The sequence below is a fragment of the Callithrix jacchus genome, chromosome 22 (genome assembly GCF_049354715.1).
Source record: "Callithrix jacchus isolate 240 chromosome 22, calJac240_pri, whole genome shotgun sequence".
Classification (NCBI taxonomy): domain Eukaryota; kingdom Metazoa; phylum Chordata; class Mammalia; order Primates; family Cebidae; genus Callithrix; species Callithrix jacchus.
Window position 1 is genome coordinate 50954115 of NC_133523.1, and position 19754 is coordinate 50973868.

Here is a 19754-nt window from a genome sequence, read left to right on the forward strand (position 1 = left end):
GCTTGCTTAAAGCTACAGCAGGGCGTGGGGGCTCATGCCTGTAATCCCAGCACTTTGGGAGGCTAGCCAGTGGGGGTGGATCACCTGAGGTCAGGAGTTCACCTGGCCAACAGGCCAAAAATCTGTCTCTACTAAAAATACAAAAAATTAGCTGGGCATGGGGACCGGTGCCTGTAATCCCAGCTACTTAGAAGGCTGAGGCAGGAGAATCACTTGAACCCAGGAGGTGGAGGTTGCAGTGAGCGGAGAATGTGCCATTGCACTTCAGCTTGGGTGACAGAGTGAGACCCTGTCTCAATAACAACAAAAGCCTACTCTATTCTATAGCCAAGTATGTCTCAAGCTTTTTGTCTCAAGACCCCTTCACACTCTTAAAAGTCACTGAAGACCCTACTCAGTATTTGTTTATGTAGGTCCTATCAATATTTGCTCTATCAGGCATTAAAACTGAGAAAAAAAATAATATATTATATTATTATTATTATTATTATTTGAGATGGAGTCTTGCTCTGTTGCCCAGGCTGGAGTAGCTGAGACTACAGGCACCCATCATCACACCCAGCTAATTTTTATAATTTTAGTAGAGACGGGGTTTCACCATGTTGGCCAGGATGGTCTCAATCTCTTGACATCGTGAGCTGCCCTCCTCGGCCTCCCAAAGTGCTGGGATTACAGGCATGAGCCACCGCGCCCGGTAAGATAATTTTTCAAAATAAACCCATCATATGTTAATGTATAGGTTGAGCTGTGTCTCCCTAAAATTGATATGTTTAACTTCTAACCCATAGTACCTCAGACCTTATTTGGAGACAGGGTCTTTAAAGAGTTAAAATGAGGTTATTAGGGTGACCCCTGGTCCAATGTGACTGTTATCCTAATAAAAACAGAAATTTGGAGACAGACAACTTGTCACACACACAGGGAAAATGCCAGGTGAAGACAAAGAGATATACAAGCCAGGAATGCCAGAGATTGCTAGCAAAAGCTAAGGAAAGGGATGGAACATACACTGTCCTTCAGAAGGAACCAACTTTACTTTCTTAATTAACTTGCTTTTACTTTGCACTGCAAACTCGCCCTGAATTCTTTCTTGCACAAGATCCAAGAACCCTCCCGTGGGGTCTGAATCGGGACTCCTTTCATTTAAGAGGACCAGCACTCCCAGCCTCAAGCCTCCTTCCAGCCGTATATGATATTAACAAACCCCTAAGTTTTCCTGTGACTTTGAAGCGTGTGCGTTTTAGGCACTGGGGAACAGCCCCGGGCTTCCTCCAGTGCAACTTCCCGGAAAGTGCAGACCCGGCGGACGCGTACGGGCAAGGCCCCAGCATCAGGAGGGGCGGACGATCGCCATCCCCACGAGCCACCATCTCTCGGAGACCGCCCCCGCTCCCTGCCGCACGACTGAGGCTTCAGGTTGCCCGCATCCTAGCGGGCAGCGCAGTTGGGAGCCACCACATCTCCCATCAACCCCAGCTAAGCGCTCCCATTGGCCAGAGGCCATCGGGTGGAGGCCCCCATTGGCCAGCGGCCAGAATGCTTCCATTGGTCGAAGGCCCGGCCGATGGAGGCTACCATTGGCCGAGAGCTGCGGCTCGCTGCACGGCCTACCGGGAGTTGTAGTCGCCGCGTCGCCGGTGAGGCCGCCATTGTCCAGCGTTCGGCGAGTCGGGTGGTCCCTTTGGCTGTAGTGGCCCTCTGGTCTGGGGATCACCTCAGGCGCCATTCTACACTGGTCGATCCAGGATGGACCGCGAGGACGAAGCGGTAGCGGCGGTGATGTCTGTGGGGCCGCCGGCGGCCCAGCTTCAGGTAACAATAACAACAGTAACGACGGCCGCAGGCTCCGGGCAAGCGTCTCCCTCGGAGACTGACTCTTTCACGTCGCGGCGCAATGAGGGCGGCAGCGCCGTTATGCCTTTGACACGTGGAGAAACTGAGGCACGGGTCGGGGCGTGGTGAGGGCCTGGCTGGTCAGAGAGGGGGCCCGGGTTCCAACCAGGCGCCGGGCCCCCGAATGCGCATGCTCCACGGCGGCCTTGTCCTCCCCAGGGCTGGGGTCGGTCTTTTCCGAGGGAATCCGGCAGGTCCCGTTCCCGCGTTCGGCGCCGCCCCGTCGAAACCCTTACTGTCCTCGTGTTGACGGATAACAGTAATTGTAGCGTTGGCCGGGTGCCCAGGTGGCAAGGATCCTCAAATAGGGATGCTTCAACGCGTGGAGTCAGCGCACCCCCACCGGGACCCCAGCACCGCGGAGCCCTTGCCCTGGGGCTTGGGGACAACGATGGGTCACCACGCACTAAGTGTGACGAGAACGACTACCAGGGTCGTCCCCTGGGAGACTGTGGGAGAACCGCAGTACAGGGCGGTCAGTGTTAGCAGGGCTATCTGGCCATCAGAGCTCCAGCACTTCTAGGCAAAGTGACTGCTGCCTGTGTTCTCCATAAAGTGCCGCCTCGCGTGGCGGGAAACAGCAATAATTCATACTTTCTCAATCTCTGCAACTTTGAAATTATATACTTTTTTTTTTTTTTTGTCGTTGGTTTGTTTATGGGGGGTTGCACTATTTCAGATTTGGTACACTATTGATAATCTTAGATTGCAGGCTTTCAGATGTGTGTCACTCCAAATTTGCCTGAAATGCTTCCGCGTTTTAGTTTGTTCTTGCTGTGGACGGGGACGGAGAATGAGCATAAGAAAGGCTTCAGAGAAAGTGTGTTAGTTACCTGTTGCTATGTAACTCAAAACTTTGTGACCGAAAACAACAATAAATATCTCACAGGTTCTGACAGTTAGGAGTGCTGAAATGACTTAGCTGGTGGTTCTGGTCCAGACTCAAGAAGTTATAGTGAAGATGTCAGCATAGCTGTTGTCACCTGAGACTTAACTGAGGCTGGAGGATCCACCTCCAGGGTGGCTCACTCACACTCACATGTCTGTTGATGGGAGAACTCAGTTGTTCTGCATGTAGGCCTCTCTTTGGAACTGCTGGGTATCCTTACAACATAGCATTTGCCTTCCCACAGAACAGGTGATCCAGGAGAGGGCAAGGGAGAAACCGTAACACCTTTCATGACCTGGATTCAGAATTCACACTCTTGTCATTTCCGCAATGTCTTACTAGTTAAACAAGTCATCCTCCCTCGGTGTTGGAGGGGACTACGCGAGGGCTGGAGATCATTGGCAAAGATGGTTGGGGGGAGCGTCTTGGAGGCTGTCCATCACAGCAGGCAAGGACCAGAATGGAGAGCTTCAGGGTCCATTGTTTTATCTGGTTATCAGTATCTGCTGTAACAATTCACTACAAATTTTGTAGCTTAAAACAACATTTGTTCTTTCGGTTCTGGAGGTCAGAAGTCAAAAACCGGGGCTGGAATCAAGGTGTGAGCAGAGCTACCCTTCCCACTGAGGTTCTAGGGTAGAATCAGTTTCCTTGCCTTTTCCAGCTATGAGAGCCACAGACCTTCCATTCCTTGCCTCATGGCCCTTTGCTCATCTTCAAAGCCAGCAGTGTAGCATGCTGCTTCAGTGACCATATTGCCTTGTGTCCTCTATAGTCGTATCTCCCTCTGTATACCTTTTATAAAGACACTTGTGGGCCGGGCACGGTGGCTCAGGCCTGTAATCCCAGCACTTTGGGAGGCCGAGGTGGGTGTATCACTTGAGGCCAGGGGTTTGAGACCAGACTGGCCAACATGGTGAAACCCTGTATCTATTTAAAAATACAAAAATTAGCCAGATGTGGTGGTGTGCACATGTAGTCCCAGCTACTCAGGAGGGTGAGGCAAGAGAATCAACTGAATCCAAGAGGCAGAGGTTGCAGTGGGCCAAAATCACACCACTGCACTCCAGCCTGGTGGACAGAGTGAGACTCCATCTTGAGAAAAAAAACAAAAAACAACAACCATAAATTACCTGGTCAGTGGTATTCTGTTATAGCAACAGAAAACAGACTACGACAGGGACTATCTTTACTCTTTTCCATGTGGCTAACCAGATGTCCTGTAGGAAGTGTTTGTAAACCACTTAATCATTATACAGCCCCCAAGGGGTGATGCTCTGTTGACATGGAAACTGGGAGGCAAAAATGCTTCTTGAGGACAAAGTGACTGAGCCAAGACTCTGATCCAGAAATACCTGGCTTTCAAGCATGGCTGCAGAAGGGCTTTGTTTATGGGACACATTTTAGGTAATGTTGCATCAACTTACAAAAATTCGAATTTTTCACATAGAGGCCAGGTGCGGTGGCTCACGCCTGTAATCCCAGCACTTTGGGAGGCCGAAGCAGGTGGATCACTTGGGGCCAGGGGTTTGAGACCAGTCGGTCCAACGCGGTAAAACCCCATGTCTACTAAAAATACAAATATTAACCAGGTGTGGTGGCATGTTCCTGTAGTCCCAGGTACTTGGGAGGCTGGGGCAGGAGAATCACCTGAACCCGGGAGGTAGAGGTTGCAGTGAGCCAAGATTGCGCCACTACACTCCAGCCTTGGCGACAGAGTGAGACTCTACCTCAAAAATAAAAAGAAATTTTTACTTAAAAATCTGACGTAATTTTCAGCTTCTCTTCAGAAATTAGCGGTTCTGACTAAGGGCCCTGTATTTTCCCATAATCAGTCAGTTCTGCTGCTCCTTCAGACAGGGTACATACTCCCTATCACCCCCAGTCCCACCACCCACAGGGTAACTACCCCTGTGGGCTCTTTTTTTCGTTTTGTTTTGTTTTTTGAGACGGAGTTTCACTCTTGTTACCCAGGCTGGAGTGCAATGGGGTGATCTCGGCTCGCTGCAACCTCCGCCTCCTGGGTTCAGGCAATTCTCCTGCCTCAGCCTCCTGAGTAGCTGGGACTACAGGCACACGCCACCATGCCCAGCTAATTTTTTGTATTTTTAGTAGAGACGGGGTTTTACCATGTTGACCAGGATGGTCTCGATCTCTTGACCTCATGATCCACCCGCCTCAGTCTCCCAAAATGCTGGGATTACAGGCTTGAGCCACCGCGCCCAGCCCTTGTGGGCTCTTAAACTGGCCCACTTCTGTCTTGTGAGCCTGTCTCACCCTGAATACAGGTGAATTTCTGATAGCAACCCCTCCAACTCCTCTTTTCAGGAAGGGTGGTGAACCTCACAGTTGTGTTTTGCTTTGTTTTGTTTGAGATGGAGTCTCTCTCTGTCACCCTAACTGGAGTACAGTAGTACAATCTCAGCTTACTGCATCCTCTGCCTCCCAGACTCATGCAGTTCTCCTGCCTTAGCTTCCCAAGTAGCTAAGAAGGCATTTGACTTTGTATCTAAGGATTAGTGAGTGTATTTAGTTAGCTGCTGCTGTGTAACACACTGTCCTAAAACAGTGTCTGTTTTACTTAAAACAGTAGCTGTTTCTTTAGTCACAAACCTTCAAATCAGTGATTTGGCCCAGTCTCTGCCGGTACACTCCTCTGTCTTAGCAGATGTAGGTCATCGCTGCTTGGCTGTGTTGATCTTGGTGAGTCCTCTCACATGTCCTCACCATACAACACACACTTATGTGTAGTGGCCTAATAGGTGCCCAGTGAGACCGACTCCCATCATTCATAACCTGTAGTCTCTCGTGACACTGGCCTGCTTATTTTCTCCTTTTCCCTTCTTCTTCTGTCTGAAAGCACTGATGGAGCTAGTCCAACTGACTGAGAATGTGTGTGATGTTTCAGGAACCAGTGACATTCCGGGATGTGGCTGTGGACTTTACCCAGGAGGAATGGGGGCAGCTTGACCCTACCCAGAGGATCCTTTACCGTGATGTGATGCTGGAGACCTTTGGGCACCTGCTCTCCATAGGTAAGACCTGCTTTGTGAGCTGTGTTAACTGATTTTTCCTGGGTTATAAGTCATGGGGCCTCGGTGTGAGGATGTGATCTTGGGTCCTCACTCCCTATGGGGAATGCATGAAGAGGGACATCTGCCCTTTCCCATGCCAATGAGAGCTTCACCGTGTTGTGAGGTGCCCACATGTCTTCACAGTCAGGAGTCTGGTCTAGAGCAGACCCCTACCTCCTGTGTTTTTCCCCATTTCCAGGTCCTGAGCTACCGAAGCCTGATGTCATCTCCCACCTGGAGCAAGGGACTGAGCCATGGGTGACAGAGAGAGGAACCACCCAGGGCTGCTATCCAGGTGAGAACCCCACTATGTGGGAGCACTAATGGGAGCAGCCCAGCAGATCACTGGAGATGCACTTCATGGAAAGGGTGGTGGCTGGGGGTCCTCAAGAGCACCCCATTCACTAGGAGTACATAGAGTCATGCTGACAGCTCTGAGTATACTGAGACCAAGAAAGGGAAATGTGCATGGGGCTAAGTCCCGAGGAAGGCAGGCATGAGCCTCCAGAGTTCCCTAACTGTGGAGTCAATTGGGATGTGCCAGGCTCGCCCAGCACTCAGTTGCGACACCTCACGAGACGTGAACTCTACCAGGGAAACTTGTTAGATATTCAGTGCCGGGAATTTTGACTGAGGCTGGTCATATAAACACGGATTGTCAGCACAGACGAAGGTTCCAGACTACCAGGAGAAAGCCAGTGTTTGGAATAAACCACATAGTGTGTGCAGTATGGGTACAGTAAACCACTCTCATCAGTTAGGGTTAGGGGAACTATCCCAAATCCAAATTCCCAGTAGCAGCCAAGGGCCAGCCTTGTAAACGGGCCTCTCCTAAGAATGGTGGTCTCAGGCCTGCCCTGTTAAATCTTTTCTGTGCAGTGCTCCCTAGCCTTCTCACCTGTGCTCCCCATCTTCTTTTTTTTTTTTTTTTTTTTTTTGAGACGGAGTTTCCCTCTTGTTACCCAGGCTGGAGTGCAATGGCGCGATCTCGGCTCACCGCAATCTCCGCCTCCTGGGTTCAGGCAATTCTCCTGCCTCAGCCTCCCGAGCAGCTGGGATTACAGGCACGCACCACCGTGCCCAGCTAATTTTTTGTAATTTTAGTAGAGACGGGGTTTCACCATGTTGACCAAGATGGTCTCGATCTGTTGACCTCGTGATCCACCCGCCTCGGCCTCCCAAAGTGCTGGGATTACAGGCTTGAGCCACCACGCCCGGCCGCTCCCCATCTTCTAAGCTCAGGGGTCCTTCACCTCTTCTCTAGTGGTCAGAATCCCACCCCTTCCTCCCTCCCTGCTTCATCTTCTCTCTAGGTTCCAGGTCATTCCCTCTCTCACCATCCTTCTCAGCATGCCCTTTCTGTGGGACCATTTCTGATAAGTGAACCCGCGCTTATCTTCTCCATTTCATTCTTCCATGTCCAGATCCTTTGTGTTTTTTGTTCTGTTTTTAAGGCAGGGCCTCACTCTGTTGCCTAGGCTGGAATGCAGTGGTGTTATCATGGCTCTCTGCAGCCTTGACCTCCCTAGTTCAAATGATCCTCCCTCTTTAGCCTCCCAAGTAGCTGGGACTTACAGGTGCACACCGTCACGCCCTGCTGATTTTTGTATTTTTAGTAGAGATAGGGTTTCGCCATGTTGCCAAGGCTGGGTTTGAACTCCTGGGCTCAAGCAGTCTACCTACTTTGGCCTCCCAAAGTGCTGGGACTACAGGCATGAGCCACCGTGCCCAGCTTTTTTTTTTGGAGACAGTCGCTGTTGCACAGGCTGGAGTGCAGTGGTGTGATCATGGCTCACTGCAGCCTCAACCTGCCTGGCACAAATGATCCTCCTGCTTCAGCCTCTTGAATATCTGGGACTATAGGTGCGTACCACCGCACCTGGCTAGTTTATTATTGTTATTATTTTGTAAAGGCACAGAGTTGCACTGTGTTGCCTAGGCCAGTCTCAAACCCTGGGCTCAAGTGATTCTCCTGCCTTGGCCTCTCATAGTGCTGGGATTACAGATTTTAGCCACTGCACCTGCCTCTTTTTCTTCTTCTTCTTCGTCTTTTTTTTTTTTTAATAGTCTCACTGTAGCACAGGCTGGAGTGCAGTGGCATGACCTCAGTCTCCTAGGCTCAAGCAATCCACCTACCTCAGCCTCCCTAGTAGCTGTTATTACAGGTATGTACCACCATGCCCAGCTAATTAAAAAAATTTTTTTTCTTTTTTAAAAATTACTTTACTTTCTGTTTTTGTTTGTTTTGTAGAGACAGGGTCTTGCCATCTTATACAGGCTTCAGGCTGCTCAAACTAACTCCTGGGCTCAAGCAATCCTCCTCCCTTAACCTCATAAGTGCTGGGGTTATAGGCATAAGCCACTATGCCTAACTTTGATTTTTTTTTTTCTTTTAGTAGAGATGAGATCTTGCTACACTGCCAAGCGGGTCTCAATCTCCTGAGCCTCTAGCAGTCCTCCTGCCTCAGCCACTGAAAGTGCTGAGATTACAGGTGTGCGACACTGTACCTGGCCGAGTGTCTAGATTCTGTAAACTTGTTCCCACACCCTTCTTTATAATAAGAAGGTTTATGTTTAGTTATAGATATCCTAAAACCAGGTTGGAGCAGCTCAAAAGAAAAAAAAAAAAGAGAAGGATTTTTCTCACAAAACAGGAGCCCTGAGTCTGCTGGCACTGTCTTGGCATCTCAGAGGTGACTTTCCCAGGCTGTCCTAGGGGATTACAGCACAGCTGCAGCAGCTTCAGCCATTACAGATGCTCCATGCAGGAAGGAGGGGAAGAAGCAGGAAGAATGGTGCCAGCCTCATCTGTCCCCTTTTGACAGAGCTCCAGATGTCACCTATTAGGGTCTCTTTAGCCAGAACTAGGTCACCTCCACTTGCACCGACCCTGGTTGCTAGGGAGGCTAGAAAGCTGGGGCGGGGGTGTCTAGATTGTCATAATTGGTTTGGGCAAGTCATGATCCCTTTACTGGGTACATTGGTACCCTGACCACATTCTAGAACAAATAGGATCTGGCCATGGTTGTACAACCAGCAATGCCTGCAGATTAGCCTCCCACCCAAATACTTCTGATGCCACCCAGGACTTTCTGATTCTGCAGAAAAACATGTGCCTCCTTGATAGGGTGTGACCCATCAACCTGGAATGGGGTGAATCTGCTGCAGACTCTGTTCCTGCCCCTTTTATTGGTTGTCACTGCTGTTACTTCAAACATGTATGTCAGAAGCAAATTCTTATCACCCTGGACATATGCCTGTCACTCACAAATCTTATGCCATAACCAAATCCAGGATCTAAAACATGTGCCCGTGCATATTAAGCAGAATGTCATGCTTGCACAGATTAGCAATATGGGGTCAAAATCATGATGGACAGTTTCAGTAACTTAGTATCTAGAAAATGATGAATGCTGCAGAAGCAGAAGGTGTTCAAGGTTTTATGTTAAGACAGAAATATATTTTCCACGTAATGCTTTGTCTTAATTTTCTGTTGCTCCTGCAACAAAGCGCTGCAATCTGGGTGCCTGAAAAAGCACTGCTTTGACTGGGCGTGGTGGCTCACACTGCTAATTCCAGCACTTTGGGAGGCCAGAGTTGACAGACCACTTGAGGCCAGGAGTTTGAGACCAGCCTGGCCAATATGGCACAATGCTGTTGCTACAAAAAATACAAAAATTAGCTAGGCATGGTGATGCATGCCTGTAATCCTAGCTACTCAGGAGGCTGAGGCATACGAATCCCTTAAACCCAGGAGGTGGAGGTTGCAATGAGCCAAGATCATACTACTGCACTCCAGCCTGGATGACAGATCAAGATTCTGTCTCAGGCCGGGCGCGGTGGCTCACGCCTGTAACCCCAGCACTTTGGGAGGCCGAGGCAGGTGGATCACGAGGTCAAGAGATCGAGACCATCCTGGTCAACATGGTAAAACCCCGTCTCTACTAAAAATACAAAAAATTAACTGGGCGGGGTGGTACATGCCTGTAATCCCAGCTACTCAGGAGGCTGAGGCAGGAGAATTGCCTGAACCCAGGAGGCGGAGGTTGCGGTGAGCCTAGATAGTGCCATTGCACTCCAGCCTGGGTAACAAGAGTGAAACTCTGTCTCAAAAAAAAAAAAGACAGACTGTTTTCTTACATTTGTGGAGGTCAGAAGTTCAAAATGGTTCATCAGGGTAGTTCTTCTGGCAGCTCTCAGGGAGAATGCATTTCTGTCTTTCTCAGCTACTGGAGGCTGCCCAGACTCCTTGGCTCATGGACCCTTCATCTTCAGACTGCTTCACTCTGACCCACTTCCATTATCACAGCCCCTTACCTGACTCATGCCCTTCTGCTTCCCTCCTATATGGGCCCTTTGGTCAGATTTAGGGCCCCAGGATAAGCTCCCATTTCAAGATTCTTAACTTAATCACAGATACAATATCCCTTTTGTTGCATAAGGTTCCCAAATATTAGGCTGGGGATATCTTTTAGGGGCCATTATTCAGTATACCACATGATTAAAAGAGAGAGTACATTTTAAAATTATTTTTAAGGAAAAGAAGCCTAGTCAATAGAAGAAGACCCTTTCCCTACAAAAAAAATTTTAAAGTTACCCAACATTGTGGCACGTGCCTGTAGTCCTAGCTACATAGGAGGCTGAGGTGGGAGGATTGCTAAAGCCCAGGAGTTCGAGGCTACAGTGAGCTATGATTGCACCACTGCACTCCAGACTGAGTGACAGAGCATTAAAAAATAAAGGAAAAGAGGCCGGGCATGTAATCCCAGAACTTTGTGAGGCCAAGGCGGGTGGTTCACTTGAGTCCAAGAGTTCAAGACTAGCCTGGGCAACCTGGCAAAACCGCATGTCTACAAAAATACAAAAAAATTAGCTGGGTGTGGTGGTGTATGCCTGTGGTCCCAGCTATTTGGGAGGCTGAGCCCAGGAAGTGGAGGTTGCAACGAGCTGACATCATGTTACTACACTCCAGTCTGGGTGACAGAGAAAGACCTTGTCTCAAAAATAAAGTAGTGGTAAAGAATCCCTGTCCAGGCATATCCCCGCTCCCAATACACCCACAGGCATTGGTGGGCTCAGGGATGGCTTTGCAATCTTGAGCCCCTCCTTGGCCCCTGTCACTCATCTGGCATCATTCCTTACTGGTTCCCTCCTGTGGTTGCTCAGCTTTACCTGCTGCATGTCACTTCTGGCTGCCTGCAGTCCCAGCTCTTTTTTTTCCTACCTGCAACTGTCTTGATCAAATTACTTTTTTTTTTTTTTTTGAGTCCTAGCTCTTTTCCCATTGCCTTTCCTCATCAACTGCTCACCTTCTCTCTCAGGGACTCCGTGGCTTCCCAAGTGCCAGGATCAGTGAGTCGTTGTGGAGGCACCCGGGAGTCAGGCTGGAACTGGAACATGGCCCAACCTCAGTGCTCTTTGCTGTTCCTGGCCAGGCCAGTTGACTAGTGTTCTCAAGTCCCCCTCCTCCAGATGTTCTTCCACTCTCTTCCAGTAGGCGGCGTTAGTCTCGGCCGGGGTCAGCAGTGTTGTGTTGAGTCACTGTGTTTCGGTCTCTCAGCCGGTCTCCTGGCTCATAAGCCTGTTCCACAGATGTTCCTGAGGACCTGCCATGTACTGCTGCTTGTGCTGTGGATGCAGCAAAGAAAAGGACAGGAATGGCTGAGCCCTCAGGCATCGGGGAGATGGAAGTCTGAGAAATGGATGCCAGTGCCAGGGAGTGCGGAGGCTGTGAAGGAAACTGCAGCTGGGGAGGGTGAGGTGGGACCCTCGTGCCCCAGGACTGGCAGGGAGGCCTCTCTGAGAAAGTGACACAAGCTGGAGCACAAGGGAGCAAGGTGGGCAGATGTCTCGGGATGGGGGTTCTTGGCAGAAGGAGCAGCAGGTGCAAAGGGCCCCAGGAAGGAGTGTGGCGGATGCATGGGAGGGATGTAAGGAGCCATGTGGAGCAGAGTGGGCTTGGGGCAAGAGTAAGGAGATGAGGCAAGCTAGGGCATGGTGGAGAAGGGCACAGGGTCATGTCCATCCCCAGAAGTGACTACAGGGTGAATGGAGGAGTTACCAGGGCTGGCCTGCAGTGAGGAGGAGGGTGGTCTGTTTGGTTTTGCGTAATAGCTTTATCGAGAACAATTCACATACCATAAGTTCACCTACTAAAGTGTACCATTCAGTGGTTTACAGATTGTGTGCGTCTGTCTTCACTGTCTAATTCCAGAACATTTCATCACCATCTTTGTCAGCTTGGGCTACCGTGACAAAATACTACCACCTGGGTGTCTTATGTGACAGACATTTATTTCTCATGGTTCTGTGGGCTGGAATTCTAAGAGCACAGTGCCGGCTGATTCGGTGCCTGATAAGGGCTCTTTTCTCGATTGCAAAAGGCCGCCTTTTCACTATGTCCTCATATTGCAGAGAGAGAGGAAGCAAGTCCTATGGTATTTCTTCTTATAAGGTCACTAATCTCATTCTTTTTTTTTTTTTAAGACGGGGTTTCACCATGTTGGTCAGGCTGGTCTTGAACTCCCCACCTCAGGTGATCTGCCTGCCTTGGCCTCCAAAGTGCTTGGATTACAGGTGTGAGCCACCACGCCCGGCCTCACTAATGTCATTCTTAAAGGCCCCACCCTCGTGACCTAATCACCTCCCAAAGGCCTCACCTCCAAATACCCTCACATTGGGGATTAGGGTTTCAACATAGGAATTTTGCTATCAACAGTCCATAGCAGTCACCCCAAGTCACCCATGAGCAGTCACTCTTCATCTTTCCTGTCCCCTGACGAGCAGTCATCTACTTTCTGTCTCTCTGGATTTGCCTGTTCTAGACGTTCCGTATGAACGGAACCTTATAATTTGTGATCTTTGTGTCCGGCTTGTCTAGCTCATCATGACGTTTTCCAGGTTCATCCACGTTGTAGCATACGTCAGTACTTTGTTCTCTTTGTGGTTGAATAATATCCATTGTATGGATAGACTGTATTTTGTTTATCCATTTGTGGAGGGGCATTTGGGTTGTTTCCACTTTTAGCGATTAATAGTGCTGCTATAAACATTCGTGTATACATTTTCGTATGGACTACTTGTATTTTAGAAGAAACCTCTGGGTGCTATGCAGAGAGTCAATTTTTTTTTTTTTTTCCAAGAAAGAGTCTCTTGGTCGCCCAGGCGGGAGTGCAGTGGTGTGATCTTGGCTCACTGCAATCTCTGCCTCCTGTGTTGAAGCATTTCTTGTGCCTCAGCGCCCTGAGGAGCTGGGACTACAGACATGTACCACCATGCCTAATTTTTGTATTTTTAGTAGAGAAAGGATTGACCAGGCTGGTCTTGAACTCCTGATCGCAAGCAATCCGCCCGCCTTGGCCTCTCAAAGTTCCGGGATTACAGGTGTGAGCCACCACTCCTAGCCAGAGACTCAAATTTGGGGGCCAGAGGTGACAGACCAGGGAGCCTGGCACCTGGCCAGCCTCAATTCCTCCAGCACCTCTCCTGTTGTCAAGCTCTTGTTCATTCACTCCCTCGATAAGTTCCTTCAGCGTTCACTGAGACAGATGTATTTGAGCTTCTGCTACCTGTCATTTTAGGCACTGACTGTGAAGAGTCTACTGTGGTGAGGTGGACACTGAATGAATGAGCACATGACCTGTGTTGTAGTAAAGACAAGAGCAGATGAGGGGGCTTGAGAGGGCTTGGAGAAAGCAGGGGTGCCTGGCTTATGACAGAGTCCCTGTCCTAACCCCCAGAACTGGTTATCTCAGACACTGGGTGAGCAAGAGGGTCAGAATTAGAAAGGTAAATGTGGCCACAGAAGCGGAGGTCAGCGAGAGAGAGTTGAGGATGCTGTGCTGCTGGCTCTAGAGGTGAAAGGAAGAAAGCCGCAAGTGCAGGCGGCCTCTAGGGACCGGAAGATGCAAGGGTTTTCCTCTAGAACCTCCCGAGGAGAAACAGTACTGCCAACACCTTGACTTTCGGACGTCTGCATTCCAGAACTGTAAGATGATAAATGTGTGTTTTAAGGCACAGAGGTTTTGGTCAGTTATTACAGCAGTCAACAGGGAACTAATGTACCTTGGCTTCATCGCCAGTGCGTGGCCCACAGCAGGTGCTCAGTAAATGTTTGTCGAACGCATGAAGCCGTGTTTGAGGGCACTTGATGTTGAAATAAGAGGAGAATCAGGGGACTTGCCAGAGCAGAGCAGCTAGTTAGGGTACTAGTTCAATAACATAGGCCTAAGGTGTTGGAGGCCGCCTGCCCATCTTCTTTTTTATCTCCCAACAGCTCAAAGATCTTTGGGTTTTGTTTCAGGCTGGGAGCCTCGATCTGAAGGCCAAGCATCAGACAGGGAACAGGGCCTTCCTGAAGAGGAGCCTTCCCCTGTCACAGGAATGGAGGGATTCCCGAGAGCTGCTCCTTGTCCCACCACGTTACGGAAAGGCTGGGAGTGTCAGAGCCAGGGCTCAGCACTCAAGGACCAGAATAACTTGAAGACGTTAGAATTTGGCCTCAAGGAAGCACCAGTTCAAGATGAAGGCTACAAAACTCTCAGACTTGGGGAAAACTGTGCCCTGAGTTCAAACCCAAATCCATTCCCGGAGATCTCTAGAGGAGAATATTTCTATACTTATGACTCACAGATTACAGACTCAGAACATGATTCGAGCCTAGTCAGTCAGCAGACAGGCTCCTCAGAACAACAGCCCAGCGAAAACAGCGACTGTCACAAAGCTTCCGGTCAGGCCATTCCGGTTATGGAACTCACAAAAAGCCAGGTGCAGGACAAACCCTACAAATGTACTGACTGTGGGAAGTCATTTAACCATAATGCACACCTCACGGTGCACAAGAGGATTCATACGGGAGAAAGACCTTACATGTGCAAAGAGTGTGGGAAAGCTTTCAGCCAGAACTCCTCCCTCGTTCAGCATGAGCGAATCCACACGGGAGACAAGCCCTACAAGTGCGCCGAATGTGGGAAGTCTTTCTGCCATAGCACACACCTTACCGTCCATCGGAGGATTCACACTGGGGAGAAGCCTTACGAGTGTCAGGACTGTGGGAGGGCCTTCAACCAGAACTCATCCCTGGGTCGGCACAAGAGGACACACACCGGGGAGAAGCCATACACCTGCAGTGTGTGTGGGAAATCCTTCTCTCGGACCACTTGCCTTTTCCTGCACCTCAGAACTCACACCGAGGAGAGGCCCTATGAGTGCAACCACTGTGGGAAGGGCTTCAGGCACAGCTCATCCCTGGCCCAGCACCAGCGGAAGCATGCTGGGGAGAAGCCCTTCGAGTGCCGCCAGAGGCTGACCTTTGAGCAGACGGCAGCTCTAACAAAGCAGGAGTGGGCAGAAGCTCTGGGCTGTGACCCACCTTTGAGGCAAGATGACAGGACTCACCGGAGCGACAGACCCTTCAAGTGTAACCAGTGTGGGAAGTGTTTCATTCAGAGCTCTCACCTCATCCGGCACCAGATAACTCACACCAGGGAGGAGCAGCCCCCTGGGCGAAACCGACGTCGGGAGCAGTCCTCCAGCAGGAACTCGCACCTGGTTCAGCACCAGCACTCAGACTCCAGAAAGACCTCTGCAGGTGGAGCAAAGGCAGGGCAGCCGGAAAGCAGAGCCCTGGCTTTGTTTGACATCCAAAAAATCATGCAAGAGAAAAACCCTGTGCACGTTATTGGGGTGGAAGAGCCTTCTGTAGGTGCTTCCCTGGTGTTTGACATCAGAGAATCCACATAGGAGAGACATTTTGCTGATGACTTTTAGCCACAGGTACAAAAATGTAGTAAGTCCACTAGTGTACTTATGGAAAGAGAGGGGCTGGGGGTAGTCATTGGTGACTTCTGACTTTCTAAGGAAATGATGCGTCCCAAGCACCTGCGATTGGTTGGTCCCAAATCTATCAAACTCAGTGCCCTCTTTACCAACATATTTTGTGACATAACGTCCATTACACCACAGCGAGTTCACAGGTAATATAATGTACCCACATGTGTAATGTCAAAAAATCAATATGCGGCCCCATTTTGTAAAGGACCATTAAAATGAAAGTAATTTATGGTAGAGTAAATTGTAGAGTAATGTGTACTGAGTTGGTGCAGTATTTCTCCTTGTCACTGTGTGTGGGCCTAATTTTGCTGGGAGACCTGGGACAATAGCCTGTTGCTTGTGGACTGGTAGAGGGTATGATGTTGGCCATCCAAATACTGTGAGGGGCCTTCCTGTGTGGAACGTGACTTTCAGATTAGTGACTAACTTGGAAAAGTTTTGAACAAAACAGTATGCTATTGCATTCCTGGGAAATTATGGGTAAATTTCAAGCATGCAGCAATTAGCTTGTGTTTACATGTGAAGTCAAGTTAGGTTCTCAGTTCATACACTGAAAACTGGTTATTCCACATCTGTTTATATGGTCCACAGGGGCCAGTTCTGTTCCTCACCATCTTTGCAGCAGGCTCCTGCCCACCTTTCAGCCACATCCCCAACCCAGTTAGGTGACAAGCCCCCATGACATTTCATAGCATTCCCTGTAGGGAGCGTTACACCTCCTCTTGGAAAACATCTGGCATTGCTATGAGCCACAGGTTCCTTTTCTTTTTCTTTGAGATGGAGTCTCGTTCTGTCACCTAGACAGGAATGCAGTGGTGTTATCTCAGCTCACCACAACCTCTGCCTCCCAGATTAAAGTGATTTTCCTGCCTCAGTCTCCCGAGTACCTGGGATTATAAGCACGTCACCAGGTCTGGCTGATTTTTGTATTTTTAGTAGAGATGGGGGTTTCACCATGTTTCCCAGGCAGGTCTCGAACTCCTGACCTCATGATCCGCCCATCTTGGCCTCCCAAAATGCTGGGGTTACAGGTGTGAGCCACCATGCCCGGCCAAACCAGAGGTTCTTAGCCGGTGGTGTTTTGCCTCTGGTACATTTGGTGACATCTAAAGACATTTTTGGTTGCTGTGACTGGTGCTTTTGACTCCAGGGTACATTCTGTGACATCTGAAGACATTTTTGGTTGCTGTGCCCTGTCACGTAGTGGGTAGAGACTGGGAATGCTGCTCAACATCCTATAGTGCCCAGGACTATAGGATTATCTAGCTCCATATGTCAGTAGTGCCAAAATGGAGAATCGACCGGGGTATAAATTCAGCCCAGCAACGTAGCCGACATTTTAAAAACCTAAAGCCGGGTGTAGTGGCTCACACCTGTAATCCCAGCACTCTAGGATGCTGAGGAGGGCGGATCACTTGAGGTCAGGAGTTGGGAACTAGCCCGGCTCACATGGTAAAACCCTGTATCTAAAACTGGCCCCTAAAAATACAAAAATTGGCTGGGCGTGGTAGCTCACACTTGTAATCCCAGCACTTTGGGAGGCTAAGATGGGTGGATCATGTGGTCAAGACCAGCCTGGCCAAGATGGTGAAACCCCTGTCCCTACTAAAAATACAAAAAATTAGCTGGATGCTGTGGCAGGTGCCTGTAATCCCAGCTACTTGGGAAGCTGAGGCACGAGAATCACTTGAACTAGGAAACAGGGGTTTCAGCGATCCAGGATTACACCATTGCACTCCAGCCTGAACGACAGAGCAAGACTGCATCTCAGAAAACAAAAACAAAACCAGAAAAAAAAGCAGCCTTCAAATTGATTGATCAGGCTGCGCTAGCAATCATATAAGCTTGATTTTAACAACTGGTGTCATTAGCTAGTTTCTACATACATGATGTACTTTTTAATATACCCTTCACTGTTCACAGTATTCATAGTTGGTATGAAATAAGGAAGATTATCCATTTATTTTATTTTTTTGAAACAGGGTCTCCATTGTGTTTTTTTTTTTGAGATGAAGTGTTGCTCTGTCACCCAGGCTGGAGTGCAGTGGCGCAATCTTGGCTCACTGCAACCTCCACCTCCCGGGTTTAGGGGATTCTCCTGCCTCAGCCTCCCGGTGAGCTGGGACTACAGGCGCGCGCCACCACGCCTGGCTAATTTTTGTATTTTTAGTAGAGACGGGGTTTCACCATGTTGATCAGGCTGGTCTCGAACTCCTGACCTTGTGATCTGCCCACCTTGGCCTGCCAAAGTGCTGGGATTAGAGGCATGAGCCACCATGCCCGGCCACTTATTTTTCTGAATAATCTTTAAGGGTTTATTGTGGAGATTTTCAAACATGAGTAATATATTATTGCTGGTACTCCCACCTGCCTCCCCCGCCCTCCTGCCCTAGATACATATATATATATATATATATATATATATATATATATATATATATATATAAAACTATGTTGGCCCACTGAGACAAAACCATTTGGCATTTTTGCTGTGCACTGATGGTGTGAAATCAATTGTGGGTAAAACTGCCGAGCCTGAGTTCAAAGCAGGGCAGTGGTTCTGAGGTTGTAAAACATTCTTCCCCACTGGGCATTACAGTAAAGCAAAAAAAGACAAAAAAGCTAATTTCACTCTAATTTCTTTCTTTTTCCTTTTGAGACTGAGTCTCACTCTGTTGCCCAGGCTGGAGTGAAGTGGCGCAATCCTGGCTCACTGGAACCGCCACCTCCCAGGTTCAGTAGCTGGGATTACAGGTGTGCGCTGCCATGCCTGGCTAATTTTTGTGTTTTTAGTAAGAGATAGGGTTTCATCCTGTTGGCCAGGCTGGTCTCAAAACTCATGACCTGAAGTGATCTGCCTGCCTTAGTCTCCCAAAATGCTGGGATTATGGGCGTGAGCCACTGTGCCTGGCCTAATTAGTTTTGTTGAATCTCAAGTAGAACTATATTGTCATTATCACATCTAAACAGATACCATTAAATATCTAGTGTTCAGGTGTTCTGGGTTGCCTCATAAATTTTGTTTTCTATTTGTTTTGTGGTAATCATAATCTAAACGAGATCTACAAAGTGCATTTGGTTGTAATTTCTCTCTCTTTTTTTTTTAATAGAGTTGTGAGTCTTGCTCTGTCACCTGGTTCCCTGAAACCTCCCAGGTTCAAGTAATTCTCCTGCCTCAGTGCCCCAGTAGCTGGGACTACAGGTGTGCGCCACCACACTGAGCAAATTTTTTAATTGTGTGTAGAGATAAGGTTTTACTGCATTGCCTAGGCCAGTTTCAAACACCTGGACTTAAGTGATCCTCCCGCCTTGGCCATCCAAAGTGCTAGGATTACCGGTGTGAGCCACTGCACCCTGCCAAACAGCAATTGGAATAACCATGTTGGAAAGGTCAAGCATTGGAACTCATTAGCATCAGAACTTCCTGTGTGCAGTTTTGCTCTTTGGATGTTGGGAGTGTCACAATCAGCTATCCAATCAGAGCAGAGCTGGCTTCCAGGATGATAGAGCCAGGCTTGTGGTTCATCTCTAGAGGTTCCGCAAGACCCTGTCGATGGCCAGGTTCGTTTCTCTGCACTTACTTCTTTGGGGTTGTCCTCAAGTCGTTTCCTGTGTCAGCTCTCACTTTTCACAGCAACTCTGGCCTCATACTTCAGCCTGCGCCACCTTCTATCTCCTTAGATACCCTTCCATTTGCATAGCTAAATGGTGCATCCTCAGACCGTGCCACAGTCATGGTTCTGAAAGTTAGTACCATTTTACAGATAGGCAAAATTAGGCAGAGGACAAGCAGTAGTAGTCACGAGAGCAAAAGTAACCAGCCCAAGCTGGGAAGTGGTGGAGTTCAAATTTGATGTCAGCACCCAGCTGACCGTGGCTTAAATTAGGCTCTGTTCAAAGGCTGTCTTTTCAATGGGCCAGCTGCGTCATAGGCAATGTTTTCCGCAATTCTCGTAACCTTTCCAGTGTGGTCCGGGGAGACTACTGTGGCTCCAGTCATTGCATCTACAATGAAGACCAAAAGAAGGGGGAAGGGGCAGGCCAACACTTACCTCTGATGATGTTTC

The 19754-nt window shown here is 49.0% G+C and overlaps 1 protein-coding gene across 1 annotated transcript; it reads left to right on the forward strand.

Annotated features, from left to right (window-relative positions):
- Positions 1–1619: 1619 nt before the first annotated feature.
- On the forward strand, positions 1620–15928 carry ZNF8 (zinc finger protein 8). The gene is made up of 4 exons (XM_008988823.6): positions 1620–1812; positions 5691–5817; positions 6056–6151; positions 14159–15928. The coding sequence occupies exons 1-4, from the start codon at positions 1747–1749 to the stop codon at positions 15595–15597; spliced, it is 1728 nt and encodes a 575-aa protein (XP_008987071.3). The 5' UTR covers positions 1620–1746; the 3' UTR covers positions 15598–15928.
- Positions 15929–19754: the final 3826 nt, after the last annotated feature.